The 23026-nt window shown below is 39.0% G+C and overlaps 1 protein-coding gene and 1 pseudogene across 2 annotated transcripts; both read left to right on the top strand.

Moving 5' to 3' along the window:
- Positions 1–112: 112 nt before the first annotated feature.
- On the top strand, positions 113–4170 carry LOC127755564 (short-chain dehydrogenase TIC 32, chloroplastic-like). 2 transcript variants are annotated; one of them, XM_052281242.1, is made up of 9 exons: positions 113–250; positions 326–474; positions 999–1230; positions 1341–1420; positions 1529–1682; positions 3032–3110; positions 3312–3393; positions 3467–3522; positions 3609–4170. In XM_052281242.1, exons 1-9 carry the CDS (start codon positions 195–197, stop codon positions 3789–3791), a joined length of 1071 nt encoding a protein of 356 aa, XP_052137202.1. In that variant the 5' UTR covers positions 113–194; the 3' UTR covers positions 3792–4170. The 2 variants fall into 2 exon arrangements, with proteins under 2 accessions (XP_052137202.1, XP_052137203.1); XM_052281243.1 differs by lacking the exon at positions 113–250 and having other exon boundaries at positions 279–474.
- Positions 4171–5658: 1488 nt separating this feature from the next.
- LOC127753740 (uncharacterized) lies at positions 5659–11863 on the top strand (annotated as a pseudogene).
- The last annotated feature ends 11163 nt before the right edge of the window (positions 11864–23026 follow it).

Consider the following 23026-nt stretch of genomic DNA (forward strand, 5'->3'; position numbering starts at 1 on the left):
CATTTTTGTCCAATCAATCAATCTAGACACCTCTGAAAAGTGAAAACCGGTTTTCCACAGGTGATCTCTGAAAATTCCAAGTGTGAGATCCTTCTGAACCTGTTGAAAAATCATCTGATCAGAAATTCAGAATCTTCTTCGCCAAACAAAAGCATCTTTAGACAAAAATTCAGAACACTGCGACCGGTGTTGTCATGTGTGAAGTTGTGTTACACTGTGCGCCACACAAGTCACTGTCTCCTCCCAGATGGTGAACGGCAACAAATACTTCTGCTTCTGCACAATTCTGATTTCTCTGAAACTTCGGCTGCTGACCAGTTTGTAGTTCAGGAGAACAAGGAGGAGGAGGAATGGGGTTTAGCTGGGGATGGCTGTGTGGACGGCGCAATGGGCCATCGGGCTTCGGCGGGGCATCCACCGCCGACGAGGTCACCGCCGGCGTCGACGCCAGCCGCCTGACGGTCGTCGTCACAGGTTTGCTCGGCCTGTCGCCGTTTCATGTCTTTGACAATGTTCTTGATTTCCTTTTTCCCTTCATTTTATCAGCGTCCGTATATATAGGACTCCGGGATTTTGTCCAACGTTTATTGGATAAATATGAGTATGAAACTTGAATTTAGAGGTGAATTTGTATAGTTTGTAGATTCATCCGGTAAGAATGTAGTGCAGCACTGGTACACACCATTCTGAATTTCTGAAAGCATGGTGCCAATTCCACTCAAGGTTCAGAAAACAATTGAAAAGAAAACAATTCAATGAATCTTGGCGCTGTCTGCTGCGGATCGTTCAAAAAAAAAACAACTGAAAACTAGCTGGTAGCCCAAACCTGGTAAACTCCATTCTCAATCAGCTTTTGTACCAATAGAATTCTAGCTGATACCACAAATTCAAATATCTGAGAGAAGAAGAAAATCGAAAATTCAAATACCCTGATCCTACAAATTTTCATCTTTATTTCATTCTTTCTTCCATCATGTGATCCATTTGGTACATACCAGGTGCAACAAATGGCATAGGAAAGGAGACAGCTAGGGTCCTTGCACTAAGGGGAGCAGAGGTGATCTTACCAGCAAGGACACTGGAGAGTGGCATGAAGGTGAAACAGAGCCTTGCAGAGGAAATCCCCAGCTCAAAGCTCCATGTCATGGAGATGGATCTTAGCTCCCTCGACTCCGTTCGCAGCTTCGCAAAATCGTTCAACTCGTCTTATAGGCATCTGAACGTCCTCATGTATGTGTGAACAGTTCGGCATCACTGACTGAATTGCAAAGTTTCAGTAATGGAAAATTGTGTTACTGAATTCACTGACAAGTCATTTTTTGTTCTGTGTTTCTCTGAAGAAATAATGCAGGGGTAATGTCCTGCCCTTTTGGACTATCCAAAGATGGGATTGAGCTTCAATTTGCAACGAATCATGTTGGTAAGTATGTTGTACAGAAGCTTGGCAACCTGAGATACCGATTTCTTGGAGCAAAGCGAAGAGATACCGGATGAATTAATCACTTCTGAAATTTTACTTTGTAAACAGGGCATTTCTTGCTGACAAATCTCCTTCTCGACAAGATGAAAGCCACGGCTAAAGAGACTGGTTTGCAAGGCAGGATCATAAACGTGTCTTCTATTTCGCATCGAGGAAGCGATGGTTCATGCTTTGATCTAGATAAGCTGAACGACAAGTCGAAGTTAGTAATTTGCATTTGTGTTCTTCAGGCTGACTCAGTACAGCAAATTGAACCAACGTTCTTACTATTTTATAAAACTAGGAAGGTAGCCCGCGCGTATACGCGGGCATGTATCGTAAGTTGTGTTCAAGAAATTTATAAGATTGGAATATTAACCAGACAGTATATGCTACGCTTCAAATTTCAAAAAAAGTATTTCTCTACGATTGTTTTTCAACGATATTCTTTGATAATTTTTATAAGCTATTTGTTAGTTTTATACAACAAAATATTTAATTCATCCTATGAGTAATTATCCATCCAGTTATCGAGAAAGAAAGTAGACTTACTTTTGTTAAGAAATCATGTTTAATAAATTAAATTCAAATTAAAATTGAAGTGTTATTAACAAAACAAACATTATACACTGATGATTTGATTCATCTTCACCTTGGCAAATCAGTATTGCTGCGACACTCGTGATGACCTTGGTAAATCACCTTAGCTGTCTTAGGTGTGGTGGTTCATCTCGGATGTTTTGCTTTTCTCTCAGAATTTCTTGGATTTTTCTAATTTATTAGAGCGCCACGTTGTGGCTTAGGAGCATTTGTAGGAAGTTTAATAGACTTTTAGTACTGCCTCTGTCCTAGAATGTAACAACCTAGGATAGGATGAGACCCATCCTATATTCTGGGACGTAAAGAGTATATGATAGATAGATAGATAGATATAGTATTATGAAATTTACTCTTTTTATTTATATAATGAGTTGCTAGCTACAAAATAGGGAGGAGAAAGTGAGCAAGGAGAGAGGAGCGAAGATCATATATATGTTATTAATTTAATATTTAATTACTTTTTATTTTTCATGTAAAAGATAGGATTTTTTTCCAAAAGATATATTCTTGTATATCCAAACATGGCCAATGTAGATAAATAAAATATAATGTAAAAATTATAATCATTTAGAGAATTTACTTTTATTTACATATTGAATTTTGCTAGGTAGAAAATTGGTAGATTGAATGGAAAATGGCAAGACAAAAGGAAGTACAGGAGAGGAAGAGACGTATGTACGTACGGATGTCAGGGGAGAGGAGGTCTCGTACGTACTTGAGGGCCACCTGAGAGGTGGTGGGTTAGGGGTGGGAGGAGATTATGGATTGGGTTTTAGGATTTTTTTTTTAAGATAAGATCTAATGGTGAAGAATAATGGGTCTACCATCTTAAGTGAAAATTAACGGTCGGATGTTTTGCTTATTTCTTAGAATTTTTTGGATTTCTCTAATTTATTAGAGCGCCACGTGGCGGTTTGGAAGCGTTTGTGGGAAGTTTAATGGACTTTTAGTATATAATAGATATATTTTCAGGTACCGTCCGTTCAAGGCATATGGACATTCCAAATTAGCGAATATTCTCCATGCAAATGAGCTATCCAGGCGTTTTCAGGTCTGTAATCTCGGACATTTCAATGATTCATGAAGAAAAGAAGCCTCCAGAAAATTTATATTCATTAAAGCAAACCTTCATTAAAAGTAGTATTAGCAATGCACTTTCCAACAATTTTCTGCATCTTGATTTGCTGCTCCAGCCGAACACAACTTGGCACTCTTATAATCTATAACTCAGGGAGTTCTTGTTATATTTCAGGAAGAAGGATGCAATCTGACTGCAAATTCCCTGCATCCTGGAGTAATCGCCACCAACCTCCCTCGCCACATCCTGACAAACAGTAATGCAATCAAAAACTCAACAAAAACTTCCATCAACCAACTGTTTGACACACCACAATGCTCCCTCTGCAGGTCTGATTATATCAATCTTCTCAGTCATGAAACCTTTTCTGAAGAGCATACCTCAGGTAACGATAGAAAAGCAAGCCTGACTAAACGAACAACAGCATTCTCTGCCCAAATGATCAATGCCAAGAAATGATCAATATTTCAGGGAGCTGCGACGAACTGTTATCTAGCATTGCATCCTGGATTGAAGGACGTGTCCGGCAAATACTTTGCCGACTGCAACGAAGCTACGCCGACGGCTGTTGCAAGAGATGCAGAGCTAGCAAAGAAGCTGTGGGAGTTCAGTGAAGAACTTACCAGTGGAGATCAGAAGCTGAAGGAGAAGTGAAGGTAGCGACCTGAACCTGAAGTCGGCGGCGACATTGGAAGGAGCGCAGTGCGCAGAGTTTGGTGGACTGGAGCTGGAGGGATGCGACGCAATGGAAGTACGAAACCATGAAAGCAATGGCATCGGTTTTAGGCTAGACTGAATATGTCACTGAAAATTTTGCTTGTCCTAAGTATACTATTATTATATGTCTTGTTCTAAACTTGTTCGGTTGTTCCTTTAGGCAAGACTGAATTGTCTTGTTCTAAACTATTAACTATGTGAGTGTGACTATGTCATCCGATGACGATTGTACCCCTACATTCAGGGGCAAATCCACAGGGTATAACACTGTTCTAAACTTTATAATCCCATTGGTGTTAGCTCATGTTAGCACGTAAAGAGGGTAATATACTACTCCCTCCATTTCACTATGTAAGTCATTCTAGCATTTCTCACATTCATTGAACAATGAATGTGAGAAATGCTAGAATGACTTACATTGTGAAACGGAGGAAGTATATGTTTGATAGGTATATGACACCCGGTATTTTTGTATTTTTCGTTCTAGATTCGCCGCCGCCTACATTTGTATTCTTTTTTTTTTTCTGACATTAGGTGTGAGGTTTGAGGCTTTAAGCAGTGATATTTATTGTTTTTTTAAGAGGGCAAGCATCCTTGAGGCTTTATAAAAAATACTGTACATAAGTTTTTGGGAAGGTTCATACAATGGTATAGTATACCATAGAATTAAACTAGTATACTCACCAGTTCTGTAGAATTAAACTTTCCTTGAAAATTTTAGAAGTTTTATGAGCCTGGTCATATGAAAGGAAGTTACGAGATATATCTATTCTAAGTATTAATATGAAAATAAACTATTAATTTGTAATTTTACGCACAAACCCTACCACTATGAGCATCTTCAAAGACTAGGCCGGCAAATCCATCCTGTAGATTGACGAAGTTATAATAAGCACCATCCTAGAGATTGACGATACGTTGCCTACCATTAAAAGCACAACCATCCTAGAGATTGACGATACGTTGCCTACCACTAAAAGCACAAAGCCGTTAAATCCTGGAAAATTCACTCCCATGAGGAGTCAAACCCAGGACCTATGGTGCTACTGAGACTCTTGTAACCATTAGGCTACAGGCATTTTCGCTATTAATTTGTAATTAATATTGAATAACGCTGCGTGAGTATTATTTTAAGATATGTAATATAAGTAAACTATCATAGTAATCACTTGCATTGTACTTCCTTCAAATATTTATATATGGCAATTTTTTAAAAAATATTTAAGATTATACCTTTTTTTTCAATTATACTTTGCTATTGATTCATCATAAAATTTTTTTATTAGATATACTTTGAAATATAGACCTATTAGCATAATTTTTTTACACTAAATAAAAGTTTGTATCGGAGTACAATTTAAATAATCATTGCTAAAAAATACACTACTATTTTCAAACTTGTAAATTTCCTAGCACAAGATTGTAATCCTACTTGTGAGTAAGAATAAAAAATAATAATAATACAATGAAGAGGTCTTTTTCTCTCTCTCTCTTTCTTATAAAAAAAACTTATTATCAGTTCTGTTATAGAGGGTCCAATGGGCCTCCAGTGGGTGTAAAATAAAAAAGGCCCTCCAGTGGGCCTGGGGCATCTGACGTGTCAAAAAGTGCAACACTAACCGCATTGTTTTGTATTAGTAGTTAATTACCGCGCTCTCTAATACGCCTGGGACCGGGACTCCGGGAGAGAACAACACTAAGCACTGGGCACTAAGAACATGGATTAAGCGCAAGTAATCCTGTAATTAAGCTAAGCTAGTTAATTAAGCAATTTGGATTCTACGAAGCAGCGGCGCGGCCAAAATCCCCCAAATCCTCTCGGAGCCCGAAGTCGCTGGAGTCGGCGCGGCGGCGCACGCAATGCCCGCCCTGCAGCCTCCACCGGCGTCGTCTCCGGGGCGGGAGCGGGAGCGGGGCGACGCGGCTGCTTCCTCCGCCGGTGGGCGCCGCCGCTCTCGCTCACCGCCTTGGAGCCCTCGCGCGCGGTCCCCGTCCCTCTCGCGGTCGCCGCCCTCGTCGTCGTCGTCGTCCTCCGAGGATGAACGGTTTGTGTGTGCTGTCTCCGCTGCTCGCTCCATTCCTTCCTCCCCTCCTCTTCGCCGATCCTCGTATCGATCGTCTTGGGGTTTTGGTGGGGGTTTCGTGCGGGTTTTGGTTGGGATTTCGTGCACATCGTGCTATTGATTCTCCATTTTTTTTTTAACCCTGCAGTGAGAATTGCGAGACCCAAACTGAAACTGCATGGATGGAATTGGGATTCCCAAATTCAGGGCCTCGAAGTGTAACTGAGATCACTTATCTTCTGAGGTCCCACGAGCTCAAGATCAGTGAGTTGGAGTCAAAAGAGCAGATTTACTGCAACAGCCTGGTTCAACTCGAAGAGAGAATCGCATCACTAGAATATTACAAGGTCTCTTCTTATGTTCAGCAAGAGGATTTCTGAAACCTAGTTTCATATTGTACTTTTGTTTCTTATACATGAGCATGAGAAAAAACATATTGCAGGAGAAATTGCTTACAAGACTTTCATGGACAGAAGAGGCCAATTCGACTTTGAGATCTGACAATTCCAAATTGAAGAATTTGGCATACAGTCTTAAGGAAAGGGTGGACGAGTTAGAAAAAGACAACTTCATGCTAGGGCTGAAGATGAATGAGTTTGCTCAAGAGATGGAACGATTTCAGATGCAGGTAAGCTAGCGTTGTAGCTTATGCTTTTATAGTTACTAGTAATCAGTTGCACGTATTGATAAATATGAACTAATTAAACCACTTAAAAAAATGCCCATATTTAACATTTACCTTTTCACATGCACAGTTAGCAGCTATGACTATCAATCTGTAGCTTCAAGGAACGCATAATACATAGACAGTGGAGAAACCAGAAAATTGAGAACCATAGGATATCCTTGAAGAGAAATCTGTCAGCCTTGCGGTGATCTTTCCTTTGCTATATAAGAGTAGCAATGTACCTTAGAAATCTGTCAGCATTGTGCTGATCTTTCCATTGCTGTATAAGAGTAGCAGTGTACCTTAGAAATCTGCCAATGAAAAAAGTGAAAATTATATGGGAGCTGTATCTCTATTATCAATTTATCATAAATTTATAAGATACCGTTGTAACAATATTATTTTGACAATATGGTGCATCTCCAAGGTGAACAAACGCAGGTCCTGTTAAGTACTTTGAAAACTGAGGGCTGATCATCTTCAGAAAATGCTTCTGCTTAAGAAAAAAAAGGCTGATTATATGCAAGTTCTTTGATTGGGGCACTAATGCACTAATGCGTGCATATTGAAGGGGTTTTCCGAGAATCAATTGTAAACAAATAAATTGTGGATTTGAAACCACAAACATGATCTCGTGGAAATTTTGTTAGGGATAGGCTGCAGATTGAAGTCGCACTGGTGATGTCACGTTTCTGTTGCCGGTGACCTCCTAAAGCTGCATCCAAATTCTAGAGCTGCAATGGTGTAGTTGTAGCACACAAGCAAGAACCTAACCCTAGGATCCAGAATTCTTATTGACTACTGCATGTGACAATATCAAATTCATTATGTCATGAATCTAGAAAAAAAAAGGGAAGAAAGGGTGGTTAATTGGATCTCCTCACAACCTGACAATATATAATTAGTTCATAGCTTAGGTTTCCCTGGTGAGTATAACAGTGAATAGCAAAAACATCTATGAATTTTCTTCATTAACTAAGTTATTGATTGTACACATAGAATATTTAGGACATCTGTTCATGTAGATAAAAGCAAAGGAAAGAGTGACATCGCCAATGTCACAATGAGAAAAGGCTGGAAATAAAATTCATATATGCGATACCATAGGAGCTGGAATGCACGGGGATTTGAATCAATCGCAAGATATCTGAACTGTGATCTTCGAAATTCAGAGCAAATGAATTGTGCGAGTCCTGATGGCTGATACCTCTAATTGCCATACTTTTCAGTCCAGGACAGAGCATTTATGGCTAGATGAAGGGCAAGGATGTAATGCTAATATGTTATGTATCACTTTTATCTTGTTGTTCCCATGAAAATGCACTTGCTACTTGGCTACTTGCAACAAAAAATGTACTTACAAGTTCAGCCATCAACCCATTGTTAGGGTTTGGGTCACTTAGCAGCAAACCAATGCTTGTCAAAACAGTAGCAATTTTGAGCAACGGTTGCCAGGCACCATGCACATTAGTACTTGTACAATATAACATAAACTAATGCTGGATATTTATGGTTATTTGTTGAATACTTGAATATGCTGATATTTACCATCTTGGCAGGTAGGATCAACCAACACACAGATGCAGGATAATCTTGATGATATGGCCAAAGCTTTTGAATCTAAAGAAAGACATGTCACCTTCACACAACAAAAACTAGCGGATTCGATCAACCATCACGAAGAAAGAATCGCAACACTAGAACAGGATATAAGCCAATGTACTCAACATGTTCAATCACTTCAGGTCAAGGTAAGCAAGTTGTTTACTAGCGCTCATATTTTGATATTGTATCTTTTAGATGCTTGCCTCTGCAAAAAATGATGCTTCATAATGCTGGGTTAATGCTACTCTTTATATTCTGGAAAAAAAAGGAGCGACCCAGAAACAAATAGATCTGTTCAAATTCAGGAATCAATGCCCATAGTGACAGGTTAGCATTGTCGATCTAGGCAGAGGCTGGCATTTAACTGTCTTGCTTGATCTGGGCCTTGAGGCTTGCAAATGTGGAGTAACAGGGGGCAGACCCAGGGGTGTGCTGGGGGCATCCAGAAAATTTCTAGGATCAATTATGCAGTCCATAGCCTTGCAGCTGTGAGAACAGGTGTATGCACCGTGCAAAGCTCATTAGATCATTAATTCACCATATACTTGCATGCAGACATTAAGCACACTCAAATAGCACATCAATGCAGCACTGTCATGATCCAATAAGAGCTCTAGTATCCCATTGGGGGTAGCAATGCTGTGGGCTCTAGTATCCCATTGGGGGTAGCAATGTTGTGGGCTTGTGGCAAGTAGGAGGCCAGAGATTAATTAGGACCCTTAAGCTGTGCTGCACTGGAATGGTTTGGACTTCAGGTTTGGGCTTAGACGGTCGCTTGCTGAGCCGCTCATGCACCTTGATGAGGTGATGCCATTAAGGAGGTCAAAGCAAATGTTTATAGTCCTTGGTGACAACAGCAGCAAGCTAGTGCGTTATAGGACTTGCTTAGCATTGTCCAACACAATATTGCTAGATCTAGGCCTTGTGGCTTGCGGTTGTGATAGCATGTTGGCATTGTCCTTTATGAGGTGATGTCGTTGAGGAGGTCAAAACAAGTGGTGATAGGCCTTGGTGACAGCAGCAATTAACAAGCTAGTGTGTCATAAGACATTTCATTTTTATCTCTTGTTGGATATGCTGATCCTTATTTTCTTGGCAGGTAAAATCAAACACCAGTCAACTGGAAACCAATAATAATGATCATCATTCGCTTGAGAATAGGATTCAAGTTTTGGAATCAACAGAAAGGCAGAACGCTTCTAGATTGGTGAAAATGGAGGAGTCTATTATCCATCAGCATGAAAGAACCATAGGAGTAGAGCAAGACTTGAGTGCAAATATAACTCAACATGGTCAGCAAATTCAAACGCTCCAGAACAAAGTAAGTAAATTCTGTTTATTATGCCTAACATTTTGCACTGTATAATTTTTAGAAATTCCTTACTGTATAAAATGTGGGCCTTGGGGCTTGCAAATGTGGTAGTAACAGGGGGTGGACCCAGGGGTGTGCTGGGTGGGGTCACAGAAAATTTCTAGGATCAGTTATGCAGTCCATATCCTTACAGCTGTAAGAACAGGTGTAAGCACCGTGGAAAGCTCATTAGATCATTAATTCACCATACGCCTGTGTGCAAACATTAAGCACACGCAGATAGCACATCAATGCAGCACTGTCATGACCCAATAAGAGCTCTAGTGTCCCATGGGGGAGTAGCACCGTTGTGTGCTTGTCAGCCTGTGGCACCTAGGAGGCTGGAGATTTAGGGTGCTATTGGAATGGTTTGGACTTTATATTCAGACTTCAGGCGGTCGCGCGCTGAGTCACTGAAGGCTGCTGCAAGGGCTAGGGTTTGCATTCTCGAAATCGGGGTTTTTGTCGGGGGAGGGGAGGGGGGCTGAAAGAACTGAAATTTCGGAAGTTTCAGTACTTTTTTGGCCGAAATTATTTGAAATTTTGAATGAATTTAGATAAACTTCGATCAAATTCACAAAAAAATGAAAAAAAAGGGAAAATTTCGGGCGAGATATGTGCTTGCCGGTGAGGGACGAAATTACCGAATTTCAGAAATTTCTGAAATTGCAATCACTGGCAAGGGCTAGTCATGACAATGGAATTGTCCTTGATGAGATGATGCCGTTCAGGAGGTCAAAGCAAATGTTTATAGTCCTTAGTGGCAGCAGCAGCAAGCTAGCACATTATAAGACTTGCATAGCATTGTCCAACACAATGTGGTAGAGTAAGCAGTATTGCTTGATCAAGGCGTTGCGGCTTGCAGTTGTGACAGCATGTTGACATTGTCCTTTATGAGGTGATGGCGTTGAGGAGGTCAAAACAAGTGGTGATAGGCCTTGGTGATAGCAGCAACAAGCTAGTGTGTCATAAGACTTACTATAAGACCTTTCACTTTTTTATCTCTTGCTGGATATGCTGATCCTTATTTTCTTGGCAGGTAAAATCAAACACCAGTCAACTGCAAACCAATAATAATGAAGCTCATTTGCTTGAGAATAGGATTCAAGTTTTGGAATCAGCAGAAAGGCAGAACGCTTCTAGATTGGTGAAAATGGAAGATTCTATTATCCATCAGCATGAAAGAATCATAGGAGTAGAGCAAGACATGAGTGCAAATATAACTCAACATGGTCAGCAAGTTCAAACGCTCCAGAACAAAGTAAGTAAATTCTGTTTATTATGCAGATAATTTTGCATTATATTCTTTTAGAAATTCACTATATTATAAAATTACATCTCTTGACTGTCAATATTGAAAATAATCCTTTATTTTCGCCAATCTAAAAAATAATTATGTTTTTCTCTTAATTTAACTTTGTAGTGGTAAAAGATAAATACATGTTATTTTTATAAGTCAAGAAAAAATAATAATTTACACTCTTAATTAAATTTCAGGAAAATGATGTTCTTATGAAGTCTTTTCAGTCGCTTCTCACTTGTATGGTACCATTTATTGTTGCGTTTCTGCTATCAATGCTAGCAGCCAATCTGATTTCGGTGAATATGAGAAGGATCTTGTGATTCAAGTTTCGTTGGTGTGTGGATTACCTGGCGTAATGGCTATGGTCTTTGCTCACTTAGCAAGTGGACCATTTTGGACTTCTATCGTAGCAAGCTTGACATTATACTTTGTCATTTATAGCATCACATTAGTGTATTATGCATTCATAAGACTTCTACCATGGAGTCCATGGACAAGATTGCAGTTTTATGCTACTGTCATTCTTCTTGCAATATTCCTGATCGTGGTCCTTACCATGCTGATTGTTTGGGGGAGTTTTGTTAAAAAACCAAAGGTACAACTATCGCTGGTGTTCTATAATCTATTCAAATTTATATGTTATACTAATTATGTTTAATTTTCAACAATACTTCACGCGTTGGATTGCAAGTTACTTTTCATGTTGTCCAGGGCCTGAATGATAGATGTCTATTACAGGAGGTATGTACCTCTCAAACACAATTAGAAGTCTCCACCCTATATGCTTAACATCGTTAAATATTATTATGGCTGTAGGTAAACAAGTGACTACTCTGGTGCCTTGCAAAGTTTATCATTGAAGACAAGTTGCCAATGAAGATTCAGAAGCTTGATTGTGTCACATTTGTTGTACAGATGTTACTACTATGTCTAGAAGTTTTACATACTTAGGATAACGTTGAAGAACTTTTGCTCATAGCTAATAGAAAGCGAGAGATATGCTAACTTGGATAAAGTCTAGATATTTCTACTGCCTTCAATTCCTTTTTTTTAATCAACCGTAAACGAACTTATGCATGGTTAGGAAATACTTCACATTATTTTTTTTAAAAAAAACTTATTTCACAGAATTAAAACACTGAAGAAATTTCTCTTTTATTAGAGAACTTGAGATGCTAATATGGATGATGCTATGTTTAAAAGGGAAATAATACCAAGACAACGAAGAAGTAAAATATAACATTTCCATTGTTTTGGTATAATGTAACATTTCGCTTGTATATATGGAATGTAAAGATTAATGTTTGCTCTTAGCAGATGCGATGATATTTTTACTCCTTGGAGCGTGCGAATTTCCTATAATAGAACTATCCTTCCCAATGAGTATTGACATGGATTTATTCTATACCTATTAAAATTTTTAGTTAATCCCTTTCTTATTGGGATTAACTGAACAATCTACTTACCTGAACCTGGGATTTCAGTAATTCATAACCCATCAACAAACCAGCGTCGTTGGATCTCCAATCCCTTTTGCATAAGGATTAACCGAACAATCCCCTTACTAGACGGTAGGATTTCAGCAATTAATCAACCCACCAACAACCAGCGTAGTTAATCTCCAATCCCTTTATACTCTTTTTTTATCTCACTATACAAGACGTGCATGCATTCACTACCATAGAACACCTGATAGGCGTCGGTTGGGAAACCCCCTTAGCCCTTATTCGGTTAATCCCATGAGTGAGGGATTGAAGAGGATTTATTCTACACCTATTGCGGTGTGGAGTTATTCCCCCCAATCCCCTCCAAATCGAACAAGGCCTTAGTTGCCGACTTTCCTAACTGGTGCCACGGAGGCGGCACCGATGACTCGAGTGATTGGTGTCGGTTTCAAAACCGACACCTTTGAGACGTACGCGAGCCAAAAGAAAAAGGCTCGATGCACCGAGTGCATCCACCCCGCGTTGCCTCGAAATCTCAATCCACAACATCATAGAACTCCACATCACATATCAATAAACATTGCAGAACAAGACCGACATGGAAGGAGAGAAGGTTGACTCCACCACTGCTCACCGTCGCTGTATGCCAGATTCGCCGCGGGAAAAGCCGACGCCGCCGCCACCGCCGGATCCGCCGACTCCTCTATTGCTGGCGAGTGAGAAGAGAGGGGGAGGGGACGGGGGCGAGAGGGAGTGAGAGGGAGAGAGAGAGACGAGTGAGGAGGTGGGGGGATGGGGGCGTCCTTATCTACGCAGTATTTTATCTCGATGCCAGCCCCGTGCGCTAAAAGAAAAAAAAACGGCTCTCTCTCAGCTCGGCTCAATTTGTTTTATAGGGTGTCATTTTTTTTAAAAAACCAGCACCTATAATATATTATGGATGTCGGTTTTTAATTAACTGACACCTATAATACGTCAAAGATACCGATTTTTTTTAAAACCCGGCACATATAGTATAGGTGTATGTTTTTCTCTAGAACCGATACCTATAGTATATTCAAGGTGTCTTTTTTCTTATTTTCAGCCTGTGGAGGTGGGAATAACACTATAGGTGCCGGTTTTAGCTGTTCCGGCACCTTTAGTGCCGACTTGTATTAGGGGTTATGGGGTAGTGATTTTAAGATTTAACATTTAAAACATTTGACTAAAAAAATATAATATAAATTAAATTTTATTTGTTGAAAATAATATCATTGAATTGATATTTGAATTTAATTTACACTAGCAAAAGTGCCGGTGCATTGCAACGGGAAGTGTAAAGACAAGAAAATTAAGGAAAAGTTGAAATAGATTTACATTATGTAATTAATTGAAATACAAATTTCCTTAAAAATTTGGATATTTTTTAAGTTGGTAAGTGTATAATTAAATTATACAAACTTGTATAATTAAATTATAGTTACACTCTTTGGAATTTTATTGAAATTTTCAGAGCTTAATTGCTAATTTTGATAATACAAACATAGTTTTAGCATTTATTCTTCAGCCTTTTTTTTTGACGGGAAACAGCAGGAGAGACTCCTACTGTGCTATATTATAATAATAAATAATTTACAGGGGTATGTATAAATTTACAAGGGAAAATTAAAGAAAGTTGTCAATCCATGATTGCCAGTTTGGAAGATATGTTACTTTTGCTCTGTACATATGCAGGGCAAATTCTTGATGAAAGTCATGTTTCCACTTGTCAAAGCTGTAGGCGATGTTATTGAATATTTGATCATTTCTTCTGTTCCAAATGTGTCAGCATCCAAATGCTAGAACTTCAAAGAAAAAGCTATGAGGAAACTGGTTGTGTGCTGAGGTGATCATGTTCATGATGTCTGACTGCAAGTTCCAATGGATTCCAATTTTTTGCCAACATTGTTGAGCAGTCGGGCATTTGAAAAATAAGTGTATCATATCTTCAGTGAGGCTGGCATTACACATGACGCACTGTATCCCCCCTGAATGTTAAAATTTTTCTTCTGGAGCATCTCCTTAGTGTTAAGTCTGTTGATAAGCAAAAGCCAGAGGAACACCTTTAATTTCATTACACACTTGCTTTTCCATATCAAAGTAAGAGGTCGTTCATGTTGCAGATGGACAAAGAACATTTTATAAACTTTGTTGGCATGAAATCGATCAGAATTCCAGGGTAAGTCCATTTATCCATATTACTGCCATTGTATAAGTTCTGCAGTCTGTCTGTGAGAGTTTCCCATTCCTGCGTTGCTTGGCTTGAAAGAGGTATGTGAAAGTTTTGACTGAGCTCTGATGCTTGTAAGAAACTTTGAATCGTGGAATCTTCGTTCCTTGCAAAGGAAAATAGAATGGGAAATTCGGATTCCAGATAACTGTCAGTCCATTTATCTTTCCAAAACAGAGCAGTATCCCCTTGCCCCAGGGTGCATTGAGCGAACGCTCTAAAAAAGGGAATCAATCCGAAGATATCTTTCCACCAAAAGGATCCTTTTTCCTTGTGAGCCTGAGGTGGTTTGTCTGAATTAGAATAATGTTTGTTCCAAATTAACTGTACCCAAGGCAGGTTCTTTTTGTTAAAAAAATTTGTCCAAATGCTTGAGAAGAAGAGCTATGTTCTGAAACTCCAGATTGATTACTCCCATACCCCCTTTCTTTTTTGGCCTACAGACTAGATCCCAAGCTGCCAGGGAGTGAGTTTTTGTTTCCATATTTGAATTTTTTCTCCATAAACAATGTCTTCTGGCTCGATCAATGTGTTGGATAACCTTTTTTTGGCAATTTCAGAGTGCACATGTAATAGGTTGGAAGTGATGAGAACTAAATTAACCATTGTAAGTCTTTGTCCATAGTTTAAGTGAATTGCTGTAGATGGGAGTCTTCTTTGTCCATAGTTTCAATTCTTCAGCCTGCGAATTGAAATTTCCCGTTCGTTCTCTTCTGGGTAACCGAAGTTGAAGTGCTATTTGATGTGGACTCTGTATGATTTGTTGTGTGTTGGACTGCGGATGTTGCGGACAAAAATAGGTGAGGACGGGCAAAAATTTCACTGGAAGATTAGGTATAGGTATATAGAATGTTAGATTAGAGGTAGATAACGTATAAACGATGAAACCAAATAGAAATCGAAATTTTTTCGTTCTTTTTTTATTTTAGACGGAAGATGGAAATATTTTCAATTTTTTGAAGTATATAAGTAGAGATAGAGATTAGCCATTTTCATTTTCTTAGAGAGTACTATCACGAAAAACGTGGTAGTTTATTAATCTATAATTAATTAAGTATTAGTAAAAAATAGATTAATATGTTTTCTAAAACAACTTTCGTATAGATAATTTTTGCGAAAAATGCGCCTTTTAGTAGAAGGAAACAACAGCCTTAAGGGACCTAAACTGAACTTATTCCGTGCGGAGCATACACGCGGCCCAAGAGGCGGCATGGGAATCGCGGCCCGACGCAGGAGCAGCCACAGCCTTCTGATCTGATCGACACTCCAGATTGATCCAAACCTATATAAAAGTTCGACAGCTAAACCCTAACCCTAAAATCATTTTTTCTCCCCCCTCTCTCAAGACAACGCCATTGCCTCTCCCCCACCGCCACGGCGGCGCCGCTCCCCTCCCCCTCCCACGGTGGCTGGCGGCGGCAAGCGGCAGGTGGGGAGGCGGCGGGCAGGGGCGGCGCCGTCCCCTCCGCAGGATCCAGCAGGAGGGGAGGCAGCGGCGGCCCGATGTCCCAGCAACAGCGCCTCCCCCTCCCCTACCGGTGGCAGCGCCGCTCCCCCTCCCCCACTGGCGGTGGCGCCGCTCCCCCTCCCCCTCCCACGGTGGCGGGCAGTTGTGGCGTCCTCTTCTCCGCCGGATCCAGCACAAGGGGAGACTCTCCTTCCCCCACCGGCGGCGGCGCCGTTCCCCTTTCCCCTTCCCCTCCCACGGTGCCGGGCAGGGACAGCGCCCTCCCCCCCGCCGGATCCAGTGGGAGGGGAGGCAGCGGCGGCTCGGTGTCCCTGCGACGAAGGTGGCATCCTCCTCTTCCGGCGTCGGTGTTTTTATGCTTGTGATGTTCTTGTGTTGTAGTTGTTGTTGATGAAATATGTTCTTGTGATCTTGTAGTAGTGTTCTTGTGATCTTGTAGTAGTGTTTTCTCTAGGATTTTGTGATGATTCTGATTTGTATTTGGATTGAGATTGAGATTTTGTTTTTTGGGTTGGATGTGGGATTTGGAGAGGAGGTGTGCGTGAGGTTACATACGGACGAAAAATAGCAGTACGGATGAAAAAGCGGTGTGACAATTGGAAAAATACGTACGAATCTTTTAATTATTTATATGGTTATAATTTTTTTACTATAAGTCTTAAAATATATGAGAAATTATAATCTATAGATTAGTTTTAGAGACCGTACTGAGTTTGATCGTGCCTTATATTATAGTTAACTAGAAAAACTGCCCGTGCGTTGCAACGGGTAAAGACGCTGAGCAATAAATTGAAATATTGGGATCTCTATACATTATAATTTAAAAAGTTAATGAAAATCTTGATATTGGGATGGCTATAGATTATAATTAAAAAAGTTAATGAAAATATTTCCTGAGTTTTAGGCCGAAAGCCATCCTTCCTTTTCAGCCCTAGGCCAGTCCACTACCTCCCTTCGTTTGGCCTGCCAGTCTGCTACCTCCCTGTTTGGGCTGCTTGCTTCAAGGCTTCAATCCAGCCATGAGTGAAGTCGTTTCAGTTCTAGGCTAGTTTGCTATCTCCCTCAGTTTGGTCTGCTTCCTTCGACCCATCAAATCAGAGCATAAAACTTGAGATAAAAGCGATCCAGGAAGATCACCGTCATCATCGATAACTGTTAGATTAAATCCGGCCAAATAAAGCCGGGAAAATCATGGAAAAAATAGCGAGGGAGGAGTGGGAATCGATTTTTTTAATCCAGTTGGAGTAGAAAACACACAATCAATATGCACCGGTGCGGCGCTAGAGTTCAACTCGGGAGACGTGTAGCAAGTAGATATGATTAAAAAACCGGATGAGAAAAACCAAAAGCGCACGGGAGAAAAAACATGTGACAAAAAAATTGACAAAAACCAAAAGCGCTCGGGAGGCGCGCGGTGAATAGATTGGATTTAAAAAGCCGGATAAAAAAAATAATAGCGCTTGTGAAAAAAAAAACTCTTTCGCGTGAAAAAAAAGTCGAAAAAATACCGGTGCCAAAAAACCAACGGATTTTTTTACTGGCCAGACTTTTTTTTCCCTTTCTTTACTTGAGTCGGACAATTTTTTTTACGATGAGATTTTTTTTCTTGTTTTTACCGACGACACCAGCTTTTTTTTATAGTTTTTGAGTCGGACTTTTTTTTTTACCTTTTTAGTCGGACTTTTTTTTTTGTTTTTTTTACCTTTTCAGTGGGACTCTTTTTCTTTTTTTTTACTATAGAAATTTCTTGTTCTTTTTAAGTAGAGATAGAGATAGAGATTAAAACCGAAACATCAAATTAAACCTATTGAAATACGGATGCCGTACCAAAGTACCAAAAAAACATCTTCAATTTTTATAATAGTAGAGATAAAGGGAGTACAATTAACCATACAATCTGTTAGAATATATGGATAAAATCGTATTGTATTATCATAGGATATGATTAGTTTCCATCTCTATCTCTCTGAGTTTACTTAGATCTAATCCATGTACTCCTATATATATCAGTCCCTAATGGCATGTTTAATAGTAAAGACGAGATTGGTTTCTTAAACAATAAATATTATTTAGAGACCGTATCTTTACAATAGTTGAAACGATAAAGTCTCTAATCATTAACTCAAAATAATTTCTTTTGTTAATATTCTTTTCATTTTTTTACCCTCATACAACCATATTTTCATATTATAGTGACTAAGAGTCATTGTTAAGCCGTTGTTATGCATAACAACGATGTTTTGTCTCTCCTCTTTATCTTTCTTCCATGTCAACAAGCATTCCTAATTAGCAACACTAAGATATTACTATTGACAATCATTGTACTTGCCCTGAGGCTCAATACAGTGTATCATATTCGCAGTATTTCTCCCCTCCTCTGCTATCCAACACAATCCCCTTATCTCTGGACGATAGGATTTCATCAATTAATCAACACATCCACAACCAGCGTCGTCGTCGAACACAACTCAGTTGAGTTTTTATGTCCCGAAAATATAATCGTGACGAGTCCGATCGAACTCGGACGCACACTCCAATACGAGTTGCAAACACCAAACTTGCATAATCGGACGTACGCTAGCTCAAACCGTTTCGTACATGCTCAATAATTAATAATAATAATACCTGAACGCTCCGACCTCGATTTGATCTCTCTCTATATATAATAGACACACACACACATATATGCGCGCACGACGAACGTTAAAGTGGACGTGAGATATATATACATACAATTGAACCCTAACAAAAAGAAGCAAATCAATCAATTTAAGCGCAGGCGATTGATGGAACCAAGCCGCCATACGTGCGCTTTCTTTAGTGGCGCTCAACCGGGCTTCTGTTCGCGGTTTTGCAGATCTGCGGTGAGCACCCTATATTTTGCATTGGTAAATCAAAACCTTGCGGATTCGCTCCTTGATATCGTGACACCTTTTTTTTTTCTCTTCGGATTTGCTAGTGTAAAAATTAGGCGGCAAAATATTTACAAATTTCCGACCATATATCTGGATTGATGGGCTGTTTATATAGCAATAAAAGTGGGATAAAATCTGGATTGTTAAATTAGTAAACAATTTACAAAATTTAGGTTGTTCGGTTCGTAGCAATAGGTTGCCACGCTGAATATATAATGGGCTTGGGCGTGCCATAGTTTGTTAGACAAGCTTTTGATTGGTTGACGTCATATACTCAGTTTGTGCCAAGGTTTACCATACATGTAGCTAATAATTTATTGCCTGCACTTTGTGTGAGCTTCCACTTGCTTGTTAAGTTAATATGTGGTGAAGTTAGTCAACATGCTTACCTTCTTCTTATTCTAGTACCTCTCTTTTTTAATATATGATGCCGTTAGTTTTTTACATCATATTTGACTATTCGTCTTGTTCAAAGAATTTAAGTAAATATTTTTTCTTTTGTTGTGGCTTGACTTATATCACTAAATTAAGAAACTTTAAGCATTACTTATATTGCTAAGATTAATATAAAGTTATTTTGAATGGTCACACGTTATAACAAAAGCCAATACTATTATATATACATTAGAAAATGAAGGGAGTACCAATTTTCTTATATACACAAACTTTATATATATATCCTCACTTTTTTAATACCACTTTTACTATCGTTTGGTTAATTATTGCTTATCTATCAACTAATGAATTGAAGTTTATACTTCCTCTGTCCAACAATATAAGGGATTTTGAGTTTTTGTTTGCAACGTTTGACCACTCGTCTTATTCAAATTTTTTTTACAAATATAAAAAACAAAAAGTTGTACTTAAACTACCGTAGATAATAAAGTAAGTCACAAATAAAATAAATAATAATTTCAAAAAAAAATCCCTTATATTATGAGACGGAGGGAGTATTTCTTATTTTTTAACTAATTAATTAAACTAATTCATTGCTTTTTGATGATTTGGGGGTGATTTTGTTTGTTGCATGCAGTGCATCACGGGGGCCGTGTTGGGCACGGCATTCGTCGCCTCGACGATCGTTTCGTTGGTGGTGTACGGGGGGCCTTCCGGCGTCGTGTCGGCGTTCTTCATACTAACTTCAATCGGCATTATTGCGTCGACTTGTTACGGCATCTGCTACCATCCGCCGGAGGATTGTTAATTTAATTTGGCGATACTCCCTCCGTCCCACGATATAAGGGATTTTATGTTTTGCTTGCAACATTTGACCACTCGTCTTATTCAAATTTTTTTTACAAATATAAAAAACGAAAAGTTGTGCTTAAAATACTGTAGATAATAAACTAAGTCACAAATAAAATAAATAATAATTTCAAAATTTTTCGAATAAGACGAATGGTCAAACGTTGCAAGCGAAAACTCAAAATCCATTATATTATGAGACGGAGGGAGTATATTATACCTACATGTGTATTACATATATATATATATATATATATATATATATATATATATATATATATATATATATATATAAAATCTATTCTACACCCCCCCTCCCATGGGTCAAACCTACCTCCCCCACCCTCCCTAGGGCCCAAAATCCCCCTCCCGCCGGTCAAACCCGCCCACCACTCCCACCCCCACCCACCACTTTGCTGCTCTCGTTTTGCAGGAATCGTGCAGTAACAGGACGGTCATCGTGCAGTAACAAGATAACATTATTGCAGTAATAACGTCAAAAAATAGCTATGATGGATCTCGTTTCGTTAAGCGTTTTTTTATGAACTTCATGGTGCAAACGGATTGGAAATACAAGATATGATGTGAGAGATATTGCTTTCTAAAGATTGAGATTTACCTCTTTTTTAGTCCTCGTCTCACTGAAACAGCGTAGTAACATGATGGCCAATATGCAGTAACATCTCTGCTTTTCGCAGTAACAACGTTAAAAAATAGTTATGATGGTTCTAGTTTCGTTAAGCACTTTTTTTTTGACGAACACCATGATGCAAATGGGTTAGAAAAATAAGACATGACATGTACGTTAGTACTCTCTAAAGATTGAGATTTAAAATACTCTAGATTTAAAAACATTACTACTATAGGGCCACTGTTACTATGCATGTTCTCTGTTACTGCAAATTTCGTCATATTGTTACTGCCAAAAGTGCAGTAACAACCTATAAAGTTTACAGTAACAACTTATACATTTTTGCAGTAACATATGATGTTACTACTCTTCTGGGATAATGTTACTGCCGAATCATAGTAACAAGGTATGATTGTTATAGGTACATAACTAATTTGTTCACAAATCATTATATGGTGATTTGGTTAGAAGTGCTTGCCATTAAGCATGAGATCATGGGTTAGAAGTCTTGAATTCACCAATTTATTAAGCATGAGATCATGAGATCATGGTGATTTGGTTAGAAGTCTTGAATTCACCAATTTATTTTTAATTTTTCTAAAAAAAGAGAGAAGGAGGAGGGAGGGGAGGAGGTGGGGACGGATGGGAGGTGGAAGGGGGTGTAGAATAGTTATTCTAAGGGTAATTTTTCTAAAAAAGAGAGAAGGAGGAGGGAAGGGGGTGTAGAATAGTTATTCTAAGGGAGGGATGTATATTAGAGCTAATATATATATATATATATATATATATATATATATATATATATATATATATATATATATATATATATATATATATATATATATATATTCTTTATTATTAAAAAATTGAAGATGTTTTTGTCCGGTACTTTGGTACGTCATTCGTGTTTAAGTCGATCTTTAATTTTAATTTTATGTTATCTCCACTACTTCAATTTCCATTGTCTGTTAAAAAAAATAAGTCCGACTCAAAGAGGTAAAAAAAAAAGTCCGACTCAAAAGCCATAAAAAATATCTGTCGTCACTCGTCAGTATCGTCCGACTTAAAAGGAAAAAAAAAAGGTCTGGCCAGTTAAAAAAGAAAAAAATTCCGTTTGGATTTTTGGCACGGGTTTTTTTTCCCATCTTTTTGCACGTGAAAGAGTTTTTTACGTGCACGCGTTTAGGCTCTTGTTTTTTCGTCCCTTTTTTTAATCCGATCGCGCCTCCGGGTGCTTTTGTTTTTTTTCGTCAATTTTTTTATCGCCGTTTTTTTTCTCCTGTGTGGTTTTAGTTTTTCTGTTTTTAATCCGATTGTTCGCCGCATGCCTTCTGAGTTGAACCCTGACGCTGCGCCGCCACCGTACCGATTGTGAGTTTTCTCCAATTTGATTTAAAAAACTTCCCCACTACTCTCTCATCATTTTCTTCATTATTTTCCTTTTCGATTCGGCTTTAATTCGTCAGATTTAATCTACGTTTAACAATTGCCAATGATGACGGCGATTTTCCCCGGTTGTTTTTATCCCGAGCTGATTTTGGAAAAAAACGGAAATAGAAGATTGAGAACCAATTTTGGGTGATCGAGAAAGATTCGGCTGGATTTAATGGGGAACAAAGAGTTTTACACTCTGATTTTGGAAAAAACAGAAAGAGAAGATCGAGTGGATAAAAACTCTCAACCAATTTTGGGTGAACAAGAAAGATTCGACCAGATTTGATGGTGAGATTTGCTCCTCTGGGGAGATTTACTTCGACAACGGTACGGCCACGAGACTATCTTCGGGAGGTTGAAGATAGTAGTAGACTGTGCGAGCTGTGCTTACGGCTCTACTTGTGGCTGGGTCGAAGGGAAGCAGGCCAAACGGAGGGAGACAACAGTCTGACCGAAGATGGTAGTAGAGACTATGTGAACTGCGGTTATGGCTCAACTTGTGGCTGGGTCGAAGTGAAGCAGGCCAAACGGAGGGAGGTAGCTGGCCTAGGGCTAAAAAGGAAGGAGGCTATCGACCCTAAACCCAGGAAAGATTTTCATTAACTTTTTTAATTATAATCTATAACGATCCCTGTCGACGTTTGATGTCGCGATTCCGGTATTTGCATAGTATGAGGATCGTTGGTACTAGGATATATGTGAGATTGTAATAAAAGAGATGGGGACGAGGATTTTTATACAGGTTCGGGCCCCTGAATTGTCTGGTAATAACCCTACTCCTATTGGCCGAAGCCGGT

The sequence above is a fragment of the Oryza glaberrima genome, chromosome 11 (assembly GCF_000147395.1).
Source record: "Oryza glaberrima chromosome 11, OglaRS2, whole genome shotgun sequence".
Taxonomy (NCBI): Eukaryota; Viridiplantae; Streptophyta; class Magnoliopsida; order Poales; family Poaceae; genus Oryza; species Oryza glaberrima.